The sequence below is a fragment of the Cynocephalus volans genome, chromosome 10 (assembly GCF_027409185.1).
Source record: "Cynocephalus volans isolate mCynVol1 chromosome 10, mCynVol1.pri, whole genome shotgun sequence".
In the NCBI taxonomy this organism is placed as follows: domain Eukaryota; kingdom Metazoa; phylum Chordata; class Mammalia; order Dermoptera; family Cynocephalidae; genus Cynocephalus; species Cynocephalus volans.
This window is the reverse complement of record NC_084469.1, coordinates 98693802-98715431: the sequence shown is the minus strand read 5'-3', so window position 1 is coordinate 98715431 and position 21630 is coordinate 98693802. Positions and strand designations below refer to the sequence as shown.

The following is a 21630-nucleotide window of genomic DNA, read 5'->3' as shown; positions in this document are numbered from 1 at the left end:
ATAAAAAAATAAGCTCAATGATAAACTGATAAAAAGCTAGAATTTGTTTTTTTCTTTGTTAAAAAGACAGAGTTTTTGTGGTGTATTGGTCTGCCTTTGGTTATTTTTTTTTTTTTCAGCCTTTTAGGTAATTGGTCTGATAAACATAAATGGGAAAGTCCTTACCTTGGTTTCTTAGCTTAGAGAGGTTACTAAAGGTCTAATCTGAGATTTTTCACTACCAGATAGTTTTTAACAACTAAGGTCAACCGATACAAAGCCAGCAAAGCCCCTTGGATATTACCAAATTCTGACTAAAATATCATATTTCAGATATACATAGAATTACTATTCTTCTCGTACCTATATAAATATTCAGGTTAAACTTAATGAAACTAAACATATTTTTAAACTGTTACTACTTTTGGTAAAAATGGGAGTGACTATTTTAAAAATTGTATTTCAATACAAAACTGCAGTGCACCCATTATCAGATTTTATTCCTGTTCATTTCTGTTCAGGTTTCTTTTATCTCCCTGCAAACTGGATTGAACCCCGAAATATTTTGGTTTCATTAAAAAAATGAAATTTTCCTGTACCTAAGTCCTTAAGGCTTAAATTGGATGATGGTAAATTTTAGAAAAATCACTGCACCTGGTTAGGTATGGACACCCTGCTTGCCTGCTGTAATGTGGGTCATTCAGAGTTCACCAGAACACCTGACCACTTCAACAGAGACCTTTAAACTGCACAGCAGAAAAATCCATCAGAGAGCAGCCCTCAGATGGTAACTGCTATTTTATCCTACCAACTAAAGATGTCTCAAATCCCATCGAGATTATTTTTCACTTGCTGTTCTCTGTACTCAAAAACTGAAAACATCATTTTCTCAAATATTAACCTTTGTTTTCCTAGAATAATTTCCTTCAAGCAACACAATCAGAAATGAAAAAGTTAGCCTCAATATACTCCAAAATGGAATTTCTGGATACTTTAACAGCTTAACAAGGAAGAGCTTATACCACATTGATTAAAAATGTTTCCATGTTAACAAATCAGAAATAGTTGTTCAAATGTCTAACGACCTTAAGGAGGAAATACAAAAATCTCATCGGACAGGTGCTGCCTTCTCCAGAGATTTAGTTAGTTGGTTAAATTTTGTCTCCTGGGAATCTCTGCTTCAGGAAATTTTTTAATGCTTGGCTATCACTCTCCTTATACTCATTGAATTCACCTACCTGGTGTGTTGTGTCCTCTCAAAGGTTTAAAATGCTTTACCAAAGCTACTCGCACAACAAATGATTGCCATCAGGATGAGGCAACTTGGAGAACTCAACAACCCAACCCCTCAAGCCAATGATGACTGTGCAATTTTGGATAATAATGACTATGCGACCTCACATCCCAGTGCAACTGTTTAGGATGGTAGCATCTATCTGACTCTTTGTTCCAGTGACCTCATCCATAGTGGTAACTGAGAGTGACTCTTCCCTGTTTGGTAGCACGCTCAGCTTGCTGAAAAAAGGACCAAAAGGGAGAAATTTGTAAAGCAAATGAAAGAGGAGACCTGCCTGCACAACACCTGAGCACACAAAACCAGGTGCGCTTCATAAGGGACCTCATCTTGGTTTGATTTGAAAACATAAGTGAAACTTCACTTCAGCTATTTTCTGCAAATGCTTATATTAAAAAATACAAATAAATAACTTAAGGCAAAAAACAGCCAACAAGCTGATAATTAACTACAGGATTTTGAATGGAATAGACCAAATAAGGCAACTGTATAATTGATCAATTACATATTTTCTTTGCTGTACTTCTCTGTCCATCCTATAAATGCCTTCCCCTTGTATTCCCTCAGGGGAGCTTCTCAAACCCTTTTGGTTTGGAGCTGCCCAATTCATAAACTGTTTGCTGAAATAAACTCTCTAAAATTTCACTGCGTTTCAGTTTACCTTTCAATAATACCAATGGCAATGATGAAATCAATCATGCACACATATGAAGCCTTCATAAAAATCCAAAAGGATTCAGGGAGCTTCCAGGTAGCTGAGTATGTGGAAGTTTCTTGAAAGTGGCAAGGCTGGAGAAGGCAGGTGTGGGGAAAATAGGATAATTTACTCAGGCTCCCTCCACATTTCTTGTAAACAAGTTGTGTGCAGGTGGAGTTAGCCCACCCTGCACCCATGTATCTTTCTAGTTAATTGCTATTCTGTGTTCTTCAGAGTTTGTGGAGCGGAGGCTGGGGCAGAGCTCAAGTCTAAAAATAGAGCATGTTTACTCTGCTGGCAGCTGCTCAGCTGCAGTTTTTCTTTGGACTTTGCTGGTAGCAGTTGAGTTTTTGAGTTTCTCCTTTGGACTGCTTAGCTATTCAACGTGTGTGTGCTGAATAAAGACTATTCCTACTTCAGCCAAGGCTCCAAGGACCGTTTTGTCTGGTTACCTGGCTTGTAGACCTGCCTGTGAAGGGTTTGTGAATGGGCTCGAGGGGTCTGTGGGCTCCAGACCCAGCCCTAGCTCTGCAGCAGGGAAGCTTCACACCCCTTCTCTCATCCCTTGTCCTAACAACCTCTATTGTCTGGCTGCTTATCAGTATCCTTTATAATAAGCGGGTAAATATAAAGCAAAATGCTTCTCTGAGTTCTGTAAACTAATCAAACACAACGTGAGAGTATTAGAAACTCCAATTATAGCCGGTTGTTCAGAAGGACAGATGATATCCTTGAACTTGTAAATGGTATCTGAAGTGGGGACAGTCTGGTGGGTCTGAGCCCTTCACCTGTGGAATCTGACACTATAGCCAGGTAGACAGTGTCAGAGTTGAATTATAGACATTCAGCTACGATCTGCTGGAGAATTGCTTAGTCGGTATGGAGGAAAATTCCATGCACATTTTGGAGTTTTGGAGACCAGATGTAGAGGTAGGGCTGGGTCTGGAGCTCACAGACCCTTCGAGCCCATTCACAAACTCTTCACACGCAGGTCTATGAGCTAGGTAACCAGCAAAAAGGTCCATGGCACCTTGGACAGTCTTTATTCAGCACACACATGTCTAAAGTTAAACAGTCCAAAGGAGAAACTCAACTGCTACCAGCAAAGTCCAAAGAAAAATTGAACAGCTGCCAGCAGAGTAAACATGCTATATTTTTAGACTTGAGCTCTGCTGGCCAGCCTGCTTCACAAACTGAAGAACACACAATAGCAACAAAACTAAAAAGATACATTGGTGCACATGCACACTAACCCCCCCCAACTTATTTACAAGAAATGTGCTGCTCCACCCCCAACCAGACCTGAGCCAGGGAACCTGACTAAATTATCCTGTTTTCCCCACACCAGAGGTAAAATGTTCTGGGTTGTAGTGACTCTGTGAGAGCAGCATAGAAAAACACCTTTATTATTTCATACCTATTAGCCATGGTGGCATGGCCAGTGTGCTTTTAATTACTTTTTACCATTCTGAAAGAAGTTTAGCAGGGGAAGAGAGCTGTTTTGTTCTCTTGTACCTTGAATTCATATTTTGAAATCTGAGCCCATTCTTGTATGATGTTAGTGTGCAAAGGCTATAATACTGGGAGCCCTCAGATTTCATCATTCACAGGCTCTGATGATGCCAGAACCTGGATCCTTTTATGGAGGTGATAAGGACTCTATGCAGCATCTCTTACCTCTACCAAACCCAGAATTTTCGCCCTTTCCTGGAGAAGTGAAATTCACATTCCTTCTGGAAGAGTCGGCAGGCTGAGTGAGCTGGGTGGCCTTTGTTCCGAAGTCCTTTTCTTCTTCTTTTTCCTTCAAATTTTCCTTTCAATGATATAAACCTAATTAGGCAGACTTGCTAAAACTTACAAAGGCAGGTACATGCATAAGTGTGGTTGCGTGAGCCCCAATGGTGACAATATTTTTTATGATGCTATTAGATAGAAGTGGGAGTGATCTAGATGTTTGATGCAGGCCTTTGCATGGCAGCAGAGGCTTTGTCACCTTATCCCAGAATTTCTTGATCTCTACTGACAGCTGGGATTAAATAATTCTTCGTTGTGGGAGGCTCTTTGGGGCATTCAAGGATGTTGAGCTGTATCCCTGGTCTCTATTCACTAGATTCCAGTAGCACACCTTCTGCCCATGTAGGGACAGCCAAAATTGTCCCCAAACTATGAAATATGATCCTGTGACAGAGAAGAAAGTCTCCTCTGGATGAGATCTACCTTATCTTAAAATCATAGGGAGCCATGATTGTGTTTGAGCAGAGAAGACATAATAAGATGGACCAGCTCTTTCCCAAAGCAAGCTTCACCCCATGCACTGAGATGTCTACCTGTTGTGATGTTGTCTCCTCACACCTGTCCTCTGAAAAAAAAAAAAGTAGTCATTAAATGATATATGGGAGAAAAACACACCCTGGTTCACATTCTTTCTTCTAATCACCCTCAAGTCGGGCTTCTGCAGTATTTCCTAATTCCACTCTAATGAGTCCAAAGTGTGTTTTTCAGTAGAGTTATGAAAGGGAATTAGAATGGGGCTTCCACTTCACTAATTCAGGCAACACTATTTATTGGACATCTACTCAAAACCAGGCATAATACTAAACTCTATAAATATAGGTTAGTAAGAGACATCAAGGGTGTCTCCTTGAGGAGTTTGCATTCTGGCAGGAAAGTCATTAAGCCTCTCTAAAGGAACCTGTACAGTGCACTAATAAAAATTCTGAATCTACTAACCTTTTTAATCTCTTGCTTATTCTATCTGAACCTCATCAACACCAACTTCCATTAACAATTAGGTTCTCATCATCACATGGAACATTCTCCAGGACAGACCATATGTTAGTTCACAAATCAAGTCTCAAGTAAATTTGAAATAATTGAAATTATTTCAAGTATCTTTTCAAACCACAGCAGATTACAACTAGAAATCAATAACAAGCAAAACTCTGGAAATGATGCAAATACACAGGAATTAAACACCATGCCCCTGAACAACCTATGGGTCCGAATAGATATTAAACAGGGAATCAAAACATTTCTTGAAGCTGGTGAAGATAAAGACACATCATACCAAAACCTGTGTGATACTGGAAAAGCAGTACTAAAAGAGGTTTATTGCAATAAATGCTTGCATCAAAAGAACAGAGAGATTGCAAATAAACAGCATGGTGCACACCTCAAAGAACTAGAAAAACAAGAACAATCCAATCCCAAAATTAATAGATGGAGAGAAATAAGGATCAGAGCAGAAATAAGTGAAATGGTGACCCTGAAAAATGATCAATAAAAGAAAAACTTGGTTTTTTTGAGAAGGTAAACAAGATAGACAACCATTAGCTTGCTAACTAAGAGAGAGAGAAGGCCCAATAACAAAAATCAGAAATAAAAGAGGAGACATTATAACTGATATCACAGAAATACAAAGAATGATTAGAGACTATTATCAACAACTATACGCCAACAAATTTGAAAACCTAGTGGCCATGGATAAATTTCTGGACACATACAAACTACCAAGGCTGAACCAAGAAGAAATAGAAAACCTGAACAAACCAACAAAAAGCAACAAAAGTGGGGGATTAATTGGGTGGGGGCCACAGGGCATAACTGCAATTTGTGGTAATGGGCATTCTGCTAGTATTGATCAGGCCATCACATCTTGGGCACAAGTGGTGATGGTTGGTTTTGTACCCAATGAATACTCTTTACCAATAAAAAACAAACAAACAACCCACCCCCAGATTGAAGCAGTAATCAGCAACCTCCCAACAAAGAAAAGCCCAGGACTGGATGGCTTTACTGCTGAATTCTACCAACCCTTAAAGAGGAAATAATATGCATACTCTTCAAACTATTCCAAAAAATTTACTCAGAGGTCATTCCTCCAAACTCATTCTATGAGGTCAGCATCACTGTGATATAAAAACCAAAGATGCAACCAAAAAAAAAAAGAAAGAAAGAAAGAAAGAAAGAAAAAGAACAGATAAAGAAAATATCTCTGATGAACATCACCACAAAAATCTTCAATAAAATATTAGCAATCAGAATACAGCAACATATTTAAAAAATTATACACTATGATCAAGTGGGATTCATCCCAGGGATGCAAGGATGGTTCAACATGCAAGTCAACAAATGTGATAAACCACATCAACAAAATCAAGGACAAAAGCCATATGATTATCTCAATAGAGGCAGGAAAAGCATTTGACAAAATCCAACATCCCAGCAAATTAGGTGTAGAAGGAAAGTATCTCAGTACAATAAAAGCCATGTGAGACAAACCCAGCACCAATACCATCCTGAATGGGGAAAAGCTGAAAACTTTCCCCTTAAGAGCAAGAACAAGACAAGGATGCCAATTCTCACCACTCCTATTTAACATAGTATTGGAAGTACTAACCAGAGCAAACAGGCACAAGAAAGAAATAAAGGCCATCCAGGTCAGAAAAGATGAAATCAAACTGTCCCTGTTTGCTGATGACATGATTTTATACATAGAAAAACCTAAAGACTCTACAAAAAAACCCTCTTAGAACTGATTAACTATTTCAGTAATGTTGCTGGATACAAAATCAACAAATCAACACTGAAAAGTCAGTAGCATTTTTATACTCCCACAGTGAACTAGCAGAAAAAGAAATCAAGGAAGCAAGTCCTTTTACAATAGTCACCAAAAAAATAAAATACTTGGGAATAAACCTAACCAACGAGGTGAAAGATCTCTACAATGAGAACTACAAGTCACTGCTTAAAGAAATTAAAGAGGACATCAAAAGATTGAAAGACATTCCATGCTCTTGGATTGGAAGAATTAACATTGTGAAAATGTCCATACTACCCAAAGTGATGTACAGATTCAGTGCAATCTCCAACACAATACTGATGACATTCTTCACAGAAATAGAAAAAACAATCCTAACATTCATATGGAACAATAAAAGATCCCGAATAGCCAAATCAATCCTGAGGAAAAAATAATAATAAAACTAGAAGCATAACACTACCTGACTTCAAATTATATTACAAAGCTATAGTAAATAAAACAGCATGGTACTGGCATAAAAACAGACACTCAGACCAATGGAACTTAATAGAGAATCTGGAAACCAACCCACCTACTTACAGCCAACTGATTTTTTAAAAAGGCAAAAAGAACATACAATGGTGAAAAGACTTCAATAAGTGATGCTGGGAAAATTAGACATCCATATGTAGAAGAATGAAACTAAAGTTGTACCTCTCCCTATAAACCAGAACCAACTCAAAATGAATTCAAGTCTTAAATATAAGACCTGAAACTATTAAACTCTTAAAAGAAAACATAGGAGAAACACTTCAGGAAGGAGGACTGGGCAAAGACCCCAAAAGCTCAGGCAGCAAAAGAAAAAAATAAACAAATGGGATTATACAAAACTAAAAAGCTGCTGCACAGCAAAGGAAACAGTTAACAGAGTGAAAAGACAACCTACAGAATGGGAGAAAATATTTGCAAGCTATGTATCTGACAAGGGATTAATATCCTGATCTGGATCCTCCTATCTAGAATATACAAGGATCTCAAACAACTTAATAGTAAAAAAAAAAAAAAAAAAAGACAAGTAACCCATTCAAAACACAGGCAAGGAGCTGAACAGGCATTTCTCAAAAGAAGATATAGAAATGTCCAATAGACACACGAAAAGATGTTTAACATCACTAAGCATCAGGGAAATGCAAATCAAAACTGCATTGAGATCATCCCACCCCAGCTAGACTGGCCATCGTCAAAAAGACTGAGAATAACAAATGCTGGCAAGAACATGGAGAAAGGGAAACCCTCCTGCACTGTTGGTGGGGTTGTAAATTAGTGCAGCCACTATGGAAAATGGTATGGAGTGTCCTCAAACAACTACAGAGAGAACTGTCATATGATCCAGCAATCCCTCAGCTGAGTATATACCCAAAGGAATGGAAATCATCATTTCAAAGGGACACCTGCACTCCCACGTTTATCACAGCTCTGTTTATAATAGCCAAACGTTGGAACCAACCTAAATGTCCATCCACGGACTACTGGATAAGGAAAATGTGGTTGGTATATATACACAATGGAATACTACCCTGCCATAAAAAAGAATGAAATTCTGCCATTCACAGTAACATGGATGAACTTAGAGAAAATTAAGTTAAGTGAAATAAGCTTGGCACAGACAGAGAAATACCACATGTCCTTACTCATAAGTGGGAGCTACCAAAATAAACAAATTTTTTAAAAGGAAGAAAGATACAACAAACAATAATTTGTTGAACTTTCAAAAGGAGAGAACAGAACTGAAGCCAACAGAGGTGGGAAACAGGGGAGGAAGGGGTTTGTGAGAAGCTGGTAAAGGGCCACAAAAAATGATTACCATGTGTAAGGATGAGTACAGTAAATATCCTGATCTGAGCATCACATATTGCACACAGATATTGACATTCAACAGTGCATCCCACAGATATGTACAATCAAGTATGTTTCAATAAAAAAAAAAAGAAAGAAAGCGAGTAGGAATGGGACTTCCACTTCAATAATTCAGTCATCAGTATTTATTGGGCATCTATTCAAAACCAACATTAAATACTGTCACACTAAACCATACAAATATAGGCTAGCACAATAATATAGACGTATAAATATAGATTAGTAAAAGAGACCCATAAGGAGTTTGCAGTCTGGCAAGAAAGTCATTAAGCCTCTATAAAGGAATCTGTGCAGTGCACTAACAAAAAATTACTATGAATCTACTAATTTTTTTGATCTCTTGCCTTTTCTATCTGAACCTCATCGACACCAACTTCCTTTAAAAATTAGATCACCAAGAAAATGCAAGAAAGACACTGAAGGCATTTCAGAGATTTTCAAGGCTGTCCCTGCCGTCACAGGCCTAGAGGCCTGTGACGGCAGGATGATTTCGGAGTATAAACCCAGGGTGCCCTCCACAGGCTGGCTGCCCAAGATGCCCTCAGGTCGTTGCTTCCTGTATTCTAGTGTGGCTCTCCTCAGCAGACCCAGCTGTGGCTCAACTGGCCCCAGGTGGAGCTCAACCCACTGCTCTAGAAAATACAAAGTGTAAACTTTGGCGATGTTCTCATGCTATTAATTTTATAGGCCTGCAAAATGTAATAGCTACAGAGACGTGGCTCCATCTACTGAGATTGCAAGAGATGTATGAAAAAGCTTGGGGGCCCAGACACATACTTGTCACAGGAGCAAAGCCACCACACAAAGCCTCCACTAGAGTAATGCCAAGCAAAAATAGGGGGTCAGAGATGCCAGAGAGTTCCCATCAGGGCAATGCCTGGTGGAGTCAGGGGAGCAAGACCACCACTGAGACTTTTTAGAATTACAGAGGTACCATGGTGCAACACCAGCCTGGAAAAGCTAAATCATGGACTAAGCCCAGGAAAGCCATGGGCAGAGGGCTACCCAAGACCTTGAGCACCCACCCCCCACACGAGTGTGCACAGGATGCTGGACATAGAGTAAAGGATTATTGTCCCGCTTCAAGATTTAACGTCTGCCCTGCTGGGTTTCGAACTTGCTTGGGGTCTGTTACTCCTTTCTTCTGACCCCGCTCTCCCTTTTGGAATGGGAACGTGCACGCTGTACTTATCTCACCATATCTTGAGAGTAGATAACTTCTTTTGATATCACAGGCTAACAGATGAGACTTTGGGACCATTAGAATTCAATGAATGTATTTGATTGTGAGAAGAGCACGAGTTTTGGGGGGCTATAGGCAGAATGGTATTGTTTAAATGCTTGTCTCCTCCAAAACACAGTTTAATCTTATTGAAACAGTATTAAGAAGGTGGGAAAACTGACTGCAGAATCTGAACGGTGGAGTCTTCAAGAGGTGATTGGGTCATGAGGGTTCGGCCCTCGTGAATGGGTTAATCCATTCATAAGTCAATAAATTGATGGATTAATGGGTTAATGAATTAATGTGGTTATCATGGAAGTGGGACTGGTGGCTTTATAAGAAAAAGGAGAGATACAGGATCTAGTATGTTCAATCCCCGTTCCTACTACCCTGTGATTTCCTATGCCACCTTGGGACTCTGCAGAGAGTCCTCAACAGCAAGATGGCCCTCACAAGATGTGCCCCCTTGACCTTGGACTATCCAGTCTCTAGAACTGCAAAAAATACATTAATAGAATAACCAGTTTCAGGTATTCTATTAATAAGCAACATAAAATGGTAAGACAGTCTGTTTGAAAACCATCTCCAAAATCTTTTTGATAACGTGAAACCTTCAGGCTATGCTATATGAAAGCATAGACATCCATTAAATATTGAAATATTTAGATTATGTCGAAATTAGGTGAACTACTAAAACTTTAATTACTGAACATAAGTTTAAGCTTATCGATATTTTGGCTTTTTATTAAAGAGGAACTGGAGATAATTGGGTCCCCTGATGAGCATGTGCTATGCTATCAGGAAGATTATACTACTTAAAACTATAGAACTATAAAAGTATGTACTTCCTTATTTTCACTAGATATTAACATGGCTAAGGGTTAAGAAATTTAACTAATATATGTAGTTAAAACTGCAGGAAATAGTATGAATAAAAGGAAATAATTATATACGAAAAATGTACAAAGAAAGAAGGATGTTTTTTAATACAGAAAAGCATACAGTCGTCCCTTAGAATCCATGGGGGATTTGTTCTAGGATTACCTGTGGATGTCAAAATCCTCCGATGTTCAAGTCCTTCAGTTGGCCCTGGAAAATTACGGATACAAAAACTCATTCCTCATCCACAGTATTCTCATCTCATGTATTTTCCATCAGTAGTTGGTTGGATCTGCAGATGCAGAGCCCCTGGATACATTGGGCTGACTGTCTAGGGTATTTGTTTACATTAAGGGAAAATAAGAGCAATTTTGACTTACAGCAAGATGACAGATTTTTCCACAATTTAAAAAAGGAGAAAAAGACAAAAACTGAATAGGTATAGAAAGTTGTAGATGTTCCGAAAAAAAAAAAAAATTTTTTTTTTACTTGTGTTTAAGCTACTAAATTTAGATAGATTTATTTATAATGTTTTTAAAAAAATAATAAGCTCAAAGATGTACTAATACAAAGCTAAAATTTTAATTTTTTTCCCCGTTAAAAAGACAATATTTTCTTGGGTATTGGTCTGCTCTTGATTATGAATATTTTTATTACCTTTTAAGAAATTTGAATAGGAAATAAGGATTTTGAGTTTTATCAGGATAATTTCTTATGCTTCATGTTGTCTTATATAAAGTCTTTGATTATTTAAGAAAAGTGGGTTCCGCAGAGGTCTGTATCAGTGACTCAATCTAATTGGCAGATTTCTTGTCTGTTTTGCCCTTAACTTCTTAGTTTCAACTGGAATGTGACAGAAAAGAGAGAAGAGCCTAATAAAGAGCAAATGTCAATCCCTCACCATGACTTCCATATTTACTATATTAGAAACAACATAAACTGGGCCGGCCCGTGGCTCACTCGGGAGAGTGCTGTGCTGAGAAACAACATAAATTTAGGTTGAAGAAACTGTTTTTTGTTTAAATGTGTAGCAGCAGAATTTCATACAGAGTGTTTTGAAAACCAGAGCTTCCTAAATAAGAGGGGTTTAGGGAGAAATCGGTTAATGGACACAAAGGATGAATATGTTTTGTAATGACAAATAGGCCAACTATCCTGATTTGATCATCACATATTATACACAAGTACTGATAGTCAATTCTGTACCCCACAAATATGTATGATTGATTATGTTTCGATAGAAAAGTAAATAAATAAAATAAAACTTAAATAAATAAATAAAATATGCATAGAATTACTCTTGAGGGGTTTTTTTGTATGTAAATAATCAGGTTACGATTAATAAAATTAAACATATTTTGTAAAATAAATTTACCTATTATTAGTTTTGGTAAAAATGTGTGTACGTATTTAAAAAGATTGTACAGTACTCTCATTATCAAATTCTAGTCCTGTTTATTTTCTTTGAAGATTGATCATACCCCCTGTATGATATTGAATCCCGAAATTTTCCGGTTTCACTAAAAACTAAAACTTCCCTTTGTCTGAATCCTGAGAGCTCAAAGTGCATGACTTTATACTTCAGCAAAATCACTACAACCAATCATGAATGACAACCTTCATGCTGGCTGCCATATGGGTCACTCAGAGAGTTCACCAGAATACCAAATGACATAACCAGAGACATTCACACTGCACACCAGGCAAAAACAGTTAGCCCTCAAATGTGGTCTCAACCTTGCATGATTTGCAAACATAAAGAAAACATAACTTGAGCTATTTTTGATAAATGCCTATATAAAAGAAGAACAGAATTCAAACTCAAATCAGAAACCGACAGCAATCGTGTAATTACATAACTGGAGACTTTCCAACAAGATAGACCAAGAAAGATAACTGCATATCTGTAACCAATCAAGTATATTCTTTGCTTTAATTCTGTTTGTCCTGTAAAAGCTACTCTTTGCATTCCCTTGGTAGACCTCTCACACCACCACTAGTCTGGAGCTGCCCAATTTATGAATCCTTTTTTGCTCAAACTCTTTAAAATTTTATTGTGCCTCACTTTACGTTTTCAACAATACCAATGGCCAATCATGTAATCCATCACACCTATGTAATAAAGCCTCCATAAAAATTGAAAAGAACAGGGTTCAGGGAGCTTCCAGATAGCTGGACGCTCAGAGGTTCCTAGAGAGGGGTAAGCCCAGAGAGCGCATGGAAGCTCTCTACCCCTTCCACCATACCTGGCCCTATGCATCTTGTCCATATGGCTGTTCATCTGTATACTTTCCAATATCCTTTATAATAACTGAGTAAATGTAAGTAAAGTGTTTCCATGAGCTCTGCAGATTAATGGAACTCAAAAAGGAGGTCACGGGGACTCCGACTTACATCCAGTCATTCGGTAGTACAGATTACATCTTGGGACATGCATTGGCTTCTGAAATTGGGAGCAGTCTGGCAGGACTGAGCCCTCACCCCATGGAATCTGACACTATTTGCAGGTAGATAGTGTCAGAGTTGAATTACAGGGCATTCGGACGCTGTCCACTAAAGAATTACTTGGTCAGTATGGAGGAAAAACCCACACATATTTGGGTGGCCAGATCCCTGTTTAATGGTTATAAAGAATCTGCTCTGCATATCTTACCGATATCAAACTCAGAATTTGCATTCTTCTCAGAAGAAGGAAAATTAGCATTCCGTATGGTCGATTCCACAGGCTGAGGTAGTTGGGTAGTCTTTATTGCAACATTCTCCATTTTTCTGTTTATCCTCAGATATTTCTATAAAAGCAGTAAAGCTAATTAGGTTGATACTCACTGAAACTTTAAAAAGCAGAAATATACATAAGCGTGGTTGGGTAAGACCAGAAAGCAACCATATTTATTAAGGGGCTACTAGGTGAGGGTGGGAATAAGATTTAAGATGCCCGATGCAGGCTTTGAATGACATTTGAGGAATTGTCACTTTCTTCCAGAGTTTCTTTATCTCTACTGTTATCTGCAACCAGATAATTCTTGGTTGTGAGGGTCTTTCCTGAGCACTGCAGGATGTTGAGGTATATCCCTGGCCTTTACCCACTAGATGACAGTAGTACACTTTCTTTCCAGGTTGTGACAACCAAAAGTGTCCCCAGGCACTGCCAGGTGTCACCTAGGATGGAGAACAAAATTGCTCCTGGGTGAAAACTTCTCTTTCCTAAAAATCATAGGGAGCCATTGTAGTGTTTGAGAAGGAAAACGACATGGTAAGGATAACCAGGTGTTTTCCAAACCCAGGCTTCACCCCACTCACCAAAATATCCACCGATAATTCTTCCTTCTCATTACCGAGGTCTGGGAAAGAAAGTAGACATTAAATGGTATATGGGAAAAAGCACACCCTGGTTTACATCCCTTCTTCCAATTACCCTCAAGTTGGGTCTTTGCTGGACTTTTCTGCAGCCCATCTTAACCCCCCTCTATGAACAAAAAAATGTACTCTACAGTAGAATTTTAAAAGGGAATTGGGACGGGGTGCCAGTTCAATAGTTCAGTCACCAGTATTTATTGAGGACCTACTCAAAGCCAGGCACAATGATCAACCATATGAATACAGCTTAGTAAAATCGATCAAGTATGTCCCCTTGTGGATAGTGAGAGCTAGGTTTCCTACTGTTGGAGAGAGAAGTTACAAATAAGGAAAGAAGAAAAGCTAGAGCAATGTTTGCATGTCCTGCATATCTTTGCTTCTCCAGCCTTCTCTGATAATGGGTCAGAGTTGAGGTTCAAGCAAGGGGACCCACAGACAGAAGTGTCCTGGGGAATGAATCACACCTTCTCTCTCTGTCCAAAGGACTCGGGGCAAATACACCCGGCCAATAGGTGTACTTTGTAATTAGTCCGGGGAAGAACTAAGAGTTTTATTTGGGTTGCGGATTTATGTGTTTGGGGCACAAGACACATGGACCAGAATATTTATCACTAATGAGTGATTGAATTGAAACTCATAAATATTGTTACCTTCACAATTCCCATGGAACTTGATGGTGTATCTTCTCATAAAGATAGGTCGGAATCCATTTTCACAAGCACAGTGGGTCTTGTTGTGGCATCTGGCTATTTCAGGGCATCCACAGGATGCTGCAGGAAACACAGAATCTATTTATTCATCTTCCTGATGTTAGACTGGAATCAGAGGTATCACTATGAAGTCATGAGCTTTAGTATATACGCAGACAGATACATGTAGAAATTGAATTTAAGGCGAGTGAGGGATAAATAAGTAGAGAAGCTCAGAAGGAATTTAGAGATGTCCTTTTGGAAGCCCAGGAGAGAGACCGCATTGGAAACATAAATATGTAAGGTATCTACATAGAGATGGTTATGGAAGCCTTGGGCCTGGATTACATCTCCTTGGAAAAGACATCAAGGACAACAAAGAGATGAGGGATGAGAATTTGGAAAGAGCTTTGCTCTCTTACTCTGGTCTGAAACTGGTAGATCGTTCAGAGGCTCTTCCCCCTCCCCCACTCTTCTTTTTTCATGGTGGAAAGAGTATTTGGAGGTTCTTACCATGACATTCTATATGTTCAATATCCATTAAACTAGCCAACCAGTTGAAGAAAGAATAGTTGACTGTACAGCTACAGGCATAGTCTAAAATTTCTTTTTTACAATATGCTTCCTGCGTGCACATTGCCAGCCAAGTCTCACACTCATTAAAAACTGTGAATCAAAAAAAAATATTATTTTTCGTTTTCATAGAACTTTACCATTTCCCTTATCCACAGAATCTCTACTGCCCAACGTTGTTCATAAATGTACCCAGACAAGAATCTCCTGTTTTTGGATATGATGAATCAATATTATAAAGATGACAGTTCCTCCTAAGTTAATTTATAAATTCATTTAAATCCCAATAAAAAATACCTACAAGTCTTTTATGAAGTGAGACAAATTGATATTATTATGCAAGAGAAGCCAGAAAAACCACGAGGTGGGGACCAGCCTTGCCTTAGCAGACATTAGTACATATTGTAATGCCTTAATAAAACAATGAGGTACTGGTGCATAAGTAAATAAAAACAGACTAGTGGAATAGACTAAAAGATCAGAAATAGACCCAATCACAAGGGTACTTCGAAAGATTTGTGGAAAAATAGAATTAAAAGGTAACACTAATCTTTCCGTGAACTTTTTGAAGTACACTCATATATATGGGGCTTTAGAACATGGTAAAGATTGTGTGTCAAATCACTCGAGTAAGAATGGTGTGTTGTTGTTTTTAATGGCGAATCACACAGTTTGTGAAATCAGTTTTAAATACACAGTGAGTAGTAAACAGACAGAGATAGGGTAAGTTAAAACAGTACTAGGGTGAGTTGCAAGTGGGATGGAAGGACCACACTACTTACATCCTGTCTCGTGTAATGTTTGTATGTCCCGTCACTGGGATTTTTCTGCAGATAGACCAGAATTGAGGTTCAGCCAAGGCGACCCACAGAGGGAGGTTCCCTGGGCCAATGACTCATACTTCTCTCTATCAGAAGGACTCAGGGACAAGCTCACCTGGCAAATAGCTGTACCTTGGGCTATGGGTTTATGTGTTTTGGGCAGAGGACATATGGACCAGAATAGTTACCACTAATGAGTCATTGAATTAAAATCTCATAAATAAATGTGTCCTCACTCATAAGTAGGAGCTAAGAAAGAAAGAGAGACGACAATAAAACATTGAAATTTCAGAAGGAGAGAACAGATCTGTAGTTACTACAGGTGGAAAAAGGGACTAATTGGATAAGGGACTATTGGATAAGGGACTAATTGGATAAGGGACTATTTATCCAAAATAAAAGAATAATTATGATTTGTCATGATGAATATGCTAATAATATTGATTTGATCATCGCATACTGTACACAAATACTGATAGTCAACTCTGTACCCCATAAATACGTATAATCAAAAAAATAATAAATAAATAAATATGTCTTTACCTTCACATTTCTCAAATGACCCAAACGAGTATGTCTTATCAAAACCATAGGGGAATCCATCTTTACAAGCACACAGCGTTCTGTTGTAGCAGCTAGCATCTTCGGGACATGCAGGACAGAAAGCTGCAAGAAACACAGAATCTATTCATTTATTTGTTCATTCATTCATTCAAGAAATATTCAGTAAGCATCTAAAATTTACCAGTTGCCATGGTCAGAAGAATATTTGCTTGGGAATACCTCTGTGGCACCCAGCCCACTGCTGAACACAGATGCTCACAGCCCATCCAGGTCCCACCTCCACCACCAGAACCAACCACTTTTGCCTGACAGTAGAACTTTCCACTACCAGCCACCCGTGTTTCTTTACCTGAGGGCTTTCTCTGGCCACCAGAGTCCTCTTTGCACACCAGGTGAGCAATGCCCTCCCTCCCAGTGGCAGCTCTCTCAATCAATGACTGACAGGAGTCAGTCTATAAAAAGCCAAGATTTGTTAATATCAAGAAAGAAAGAAAAGAAATGACAAGCACTGATGAGAATGTGGAGAAATTGGGACCCTTTTTACTACCAGTAGAAATATAAAATGGTGCAACCTCTATGAATACCAGTATGACACTTTCTCAAAAAAATTAAAAATTAGAATTATAATAGTATCCAGCAATTTCACTTCTGGACCTATACCCCAAAGAGCTGAAAGCAGGCTATAAAAGACATATCTGTATACCCATGTTTATAACAGCATTATTCATGATACCAAAAGGGAGAAGCAACCTGAATGTCCATTGATGGATGAATGAATAACCAAGAGTGGTACACTCATACAATGGATATATTATTCAGCTTTAAAAAGGAAGGAAATTTCCACACATGCTACAATGTGGACATTATGCAAAGTAAAAGAAGCCAGTCACAAAATGACAAACACTGTATGATTCCGATTGTATGAGGTACCTACAGCAGTCAGATTCATAGAGACAGAGATGATAATGGCCATTGCCCGGGTCTGGAGGAGAGAGAATGAGCAGTTCATGTTTAATGGGTGCAAACTTCCAGTCTGGGAATATGGAAAAGTCTGAAGATGGTTGGCAGTAATGTTACACAGCAACATGAATGTTCTCAATGCCACAGAGCGACACACTTGACAATGGTTAAAAAGGTACATTTATTTTATGTATATTTCACCACAATTTTAATAGCAATAATGTTAAAATAGCTTTCTTTCCCATCAGAGGGAATAACCCTGAGGTGCCTTCTCTTTACTATGCCCAAAAGTTCCCCCAGAGGATCAAGTCTGGTTGACCACATGTAACTTGTTTGATAATGGGTCCTATATTGACTCGCCTGTTTCCTATGTCACGTCCCACTTCCAGCTCATGCTTCCTAGGATCTCTTGCCAGATAAATGACATGCTCTCAAGTCCTTGTCTCAAGGTCTGCTTCTTGGGAAAACCACCCAAGATTTGGGGTAAAGGCAAAGTGTTTTCCAGAATGACTTAGGACACAGGTTTTTGGGAAAGAAAGAGCAGAGTCCAACACTCACTAGCTATGTGACCTTGAGCCAGCTACCTCTCCAGAAGACCATTGGTCAGGTGGGGATAGTATTATTACCATCTTTGCAGGAATATCATGAGGATCAAATGAGATAGAATACGTAATTTGTTCGGTAGCAATCCAGGTGCCATGGAGGAGCTGAGTAAATGTAGGTGATGACGGTGATGATAGAAAAGGGGGAACAGCCCTTGGGAGGTCCAAGGAGTAGGCAGAAAGCGCCAGGGACTCAGTGCTTTCTCTCTTGGAAAGGACTCCTTCCCTCCTGTGAAGGAAGGTTCCGTATCCCGATTTTCTTTCCTTTAGCTTTTGGTTATGAGTAAACTCACCTTCAGAATTCTTGGCTTCTGATTCTGACAGAGCCAGCAAGACACCGAGACCTGGAACAGAGAGAGGACGGGATATTTCAAAAGAAAAAATGCCAGTGCCCAGTCATACGTGCTAGCTTTGCTATAAATTCTTCCGTGCAGGCTGTAAAAACAAGATTCATGGGAGTGGGAGTCATACTACTAAAGCATGAGAGGAATATCTGATTGCAGCTGTATGTCCCAATTTCTGAAAGCCCAGGAGATAATTTAGGTATAAAAATTTAGATTGGTCAGGAAAAGAGGATTGTTCCTATAAATGGTCATCTGACACAATGTCCTATTGCCATTAAAACAAAAAGGTCCTTTTCACTTTATTCAAGTTTCTTTTTCTTTTGGTTTTTGTTTTTTTGCTTTTTATTGAGACATAGTTGATTGTACATATCTGTGGGTACAGATATCAATACCTGTGTGCAATATGTGATGCTCAGATCAGGATAATTAATATATTCAACATTATACAATGTAATTGTTTTTCATGACCCTTTACCAATTCCTACCTCTGGTAACCTCAGTTCTGTTCTCTCCTTTTGAAAGTTCAATGTATTATTGTGATTGTTGTATTTTTCTTTCTTTTATTTATTTGTTTATTTTTTAGCTCCCACTTATGAGTGAGGATGTGGTATTTCTCTGTCTGTGTCTGGCTTATTTCACCTAACATAATTTTCTCCAAGTTTACCCATGTTGCTGCGAATGGCAGAATTTCATTCTTTTTTATGGCAGAGTAGTATTCTATTGTGTAAACATATCACGTTTTCCTTATTCAGCCATCTGATGATGGATATTTAGGTTGGTTCCAACTCTTCACTACCGTAAATACAGCTGTGATAAACATGGGAATGTAGCTCCCTTCAACACGATGATTTCCATTGCTTTGGTGTATACCCAGTAGTGGAATTGCTAGATCATATGGCAGTTCTACCTGTAGTTGTTGGAGGAACCTCCATACCATGTTCCATAAGAGCTGAACCAATTTACAGTCCCACCAACATTATAGGAGTGTTCCCCTTTCTCCGCATCTGTGCCAGCATTTGTTGAATCTTCCTTCCTTTCTTTCCTTTTTATTTGTTTTTTTTAGCTCCCACTTTTGAGTGAACACATGTGGTATTTCTCTTTCTATGTGACATGGTCATTTTTGTAAGGCAAAACCAATCATCAACCATTTCACTATGAATGCTTTTATAAAACAAAAAGTAATATAACTTGATTCCTATAGGTCAGGGGTCACCAAATTATGGGCCTGTTTTTGTACGACCCATGAGCTAAGAATGGTTTTTAAATTTCTTAAATGATTTTAAAAATCAAAAGAAGAATATTGTTTCATGGCACATGCATGGAAACTATATGAATTTCACATTTCTATGTCTATAAATAAACATTAATTGGCACATAGTCATATCCATTCATTTACATAAGGGCTATGGATGCTTTTGCACTACAACAGCAGAGTTGAGTAGTTAAGGCACAGACCACATGACTTACAAAGCTGAAAGTGTTAATTATCTGGCCCTTTACAGAAAAAGTTTGCCAAACCCCGACAAGGAGTATTGGACATCACTTGTCTACAAGATCTCCTAACAAACCTTCCATCCTTAAACTGTATCTGACTCCTCCTGCGGATACTTTTTCTAACCTCTAAGACCCTAAACGCCCAGAGCAGAAAAGTGTGTAGGTCATATTGAGCTATGGCACCCCAAGCATGGACTCTCTTGATGGTCGATAAGTGTAGCAAGTTTCCCCTCAACCTACGCCAAAGGGGGTTCCTATGTATGCATGTGACTTACTGTACCTCTCTGCAACAGGGCACTTTCTGCAGCCTGTAGGTGTAGGCCAGAAATCTATGGGAATCACACTTGTCCCTTGAAGCGTCTCCAGAATAATTGAGCTCCAGTTACCCACAGTGGTAACCCCTCATTAACTCATCTTTCACAGGCCCTTCACCCTTCCTTGTGTGACAGCCCCCACCCCCTCTCTTGTACTTCCTGGCATTCCCTCCCAAATAAATTATGCATACACAAATCCTTGTCTCAGTTCTGCTTTGGGAGACCTCAAACTAAGAGACTCAGTATGGGAGTTTCTAATAGGACAGGCACACACAGTTATTGCTGGACAAAGTGCCAAATTTGTGGGGTCAAATAAAGCTGAGATACCAGGGCACAGGGAGAAGCAAAGAGAATTCTTTGTTCCACTTACCTGAGAGCAGGGGAAGGCACCTGCTTCCCATAGCACTGAGACACGAGGAACAACAATCTGAGAATCTCTCTTAAGCCAGATGTGGTAAGAATTCCTGGAATGAAGAAGGCCTATGAAAACTAACTGCTGATGTCAAAAAAGTTTAGAAGGCACATGGCTGATGTGTATCAAAACTCTTTAGTTTCTGCCTCTCATTTCACCTAATAAATCTTATTTTGAGAGACTACCTCCATGAGAAATGATTATAGGGAACAAGCTTACCACCCAACAAATGTTAGATAATAGATGCATCCAATGGAATATTCTGCTAGCTGCTAAAATCCTATTCTATTGCAGTCAGCATGATGCAGACAGTGGAAAACACCACACAAACTACCCAGTTCCTTTTTTGTCTTTTTTTCTTTTTCACATTGCTATCATTTAAAAAAAATTTAATTGGCAAATTACTATATATATTTATGGGGTACAATGATTTGATATATGTTTACATTGTGGAAAATAAGCAGAAGCACATACCAGGTCCTAGGCAGGAGTTGCGGGCAGCCCCCACTGCTGAGCAGAAGGCAAGAGGAAACTGAAATCACCATTTACATGTGTGTGGTCTACCACGGCCACTGCCACAACCACTGCTACTGCAAGGGTGGCTCACCACCACAGTAGCAGCCACAGCCACCATGCAGGTGGTCTGCCACCCACTTGACTGCACTGACACAAGGAAAGTCACCAGCAGAGACCAGAAAAAGAGGAGGACATCTCTCTCCTCAAAGCCCACTCCAGAGTAATAGAAGAATCAGCTGTTCTACGAGATGACCAGATATCAATATAGAGATACTAGAAATATGAAAAACCAAGGAAACATGACACCACCAAAGGAATATCATTCTCAAGTACCAGACCCTATACAGCAGGAAACTCTTGAAATGATGGAAAAGGAATTCCAAGCAACAATCTTAAAGAAATTCAATGAGACGTAAGACAACATAGTGAAATGAGAAAAAAAAAATCCATGGTATGAAGGAGGACATTTACAAA

At 38.9% G+C, this 21630-nt stretch overlaps 1 protein-coding gene across 1 annotated transcript in view; it reads right to left on the bottom strand.

Moving 5' to 3' along the window:
• LOC134387529 (putative adhesion G protein-coupled receptor E4P) overlaps window positions 1-20629 on the bottom strand; it is a 49654-nt gene extending 29025 nt beyond the window's left edge. Inside the window, exons 1-6 of the mRNA XM_063109980.1 lie at window positions 20599-20629; window positions 18370-18420; window positions 16494-16616; window positions 14518-14637; window positions 13811-13851; window positions 3648-3783 (exon numbers count right to left, since the gene is read on the bottom strand). Coding sequence (XP_062966050.1) covers window positions 3648-3783; window positions 13811-13851; window positions 14518-14637; window positions 16494-16616; window positions 18370-18420; window positions 20599-20629 — 502 coding nt within the window. The remainder of the gene's footprint in view (window positions 1-3647; window positions 3784-13810; window positions 13852-14517; window positions 14638-16493; window positions 16617-18369; window positions 18421-20598) is intronic.
• Between the last annotated feature and the right edge of the window lie 1001 nt (window positions 20630-21630).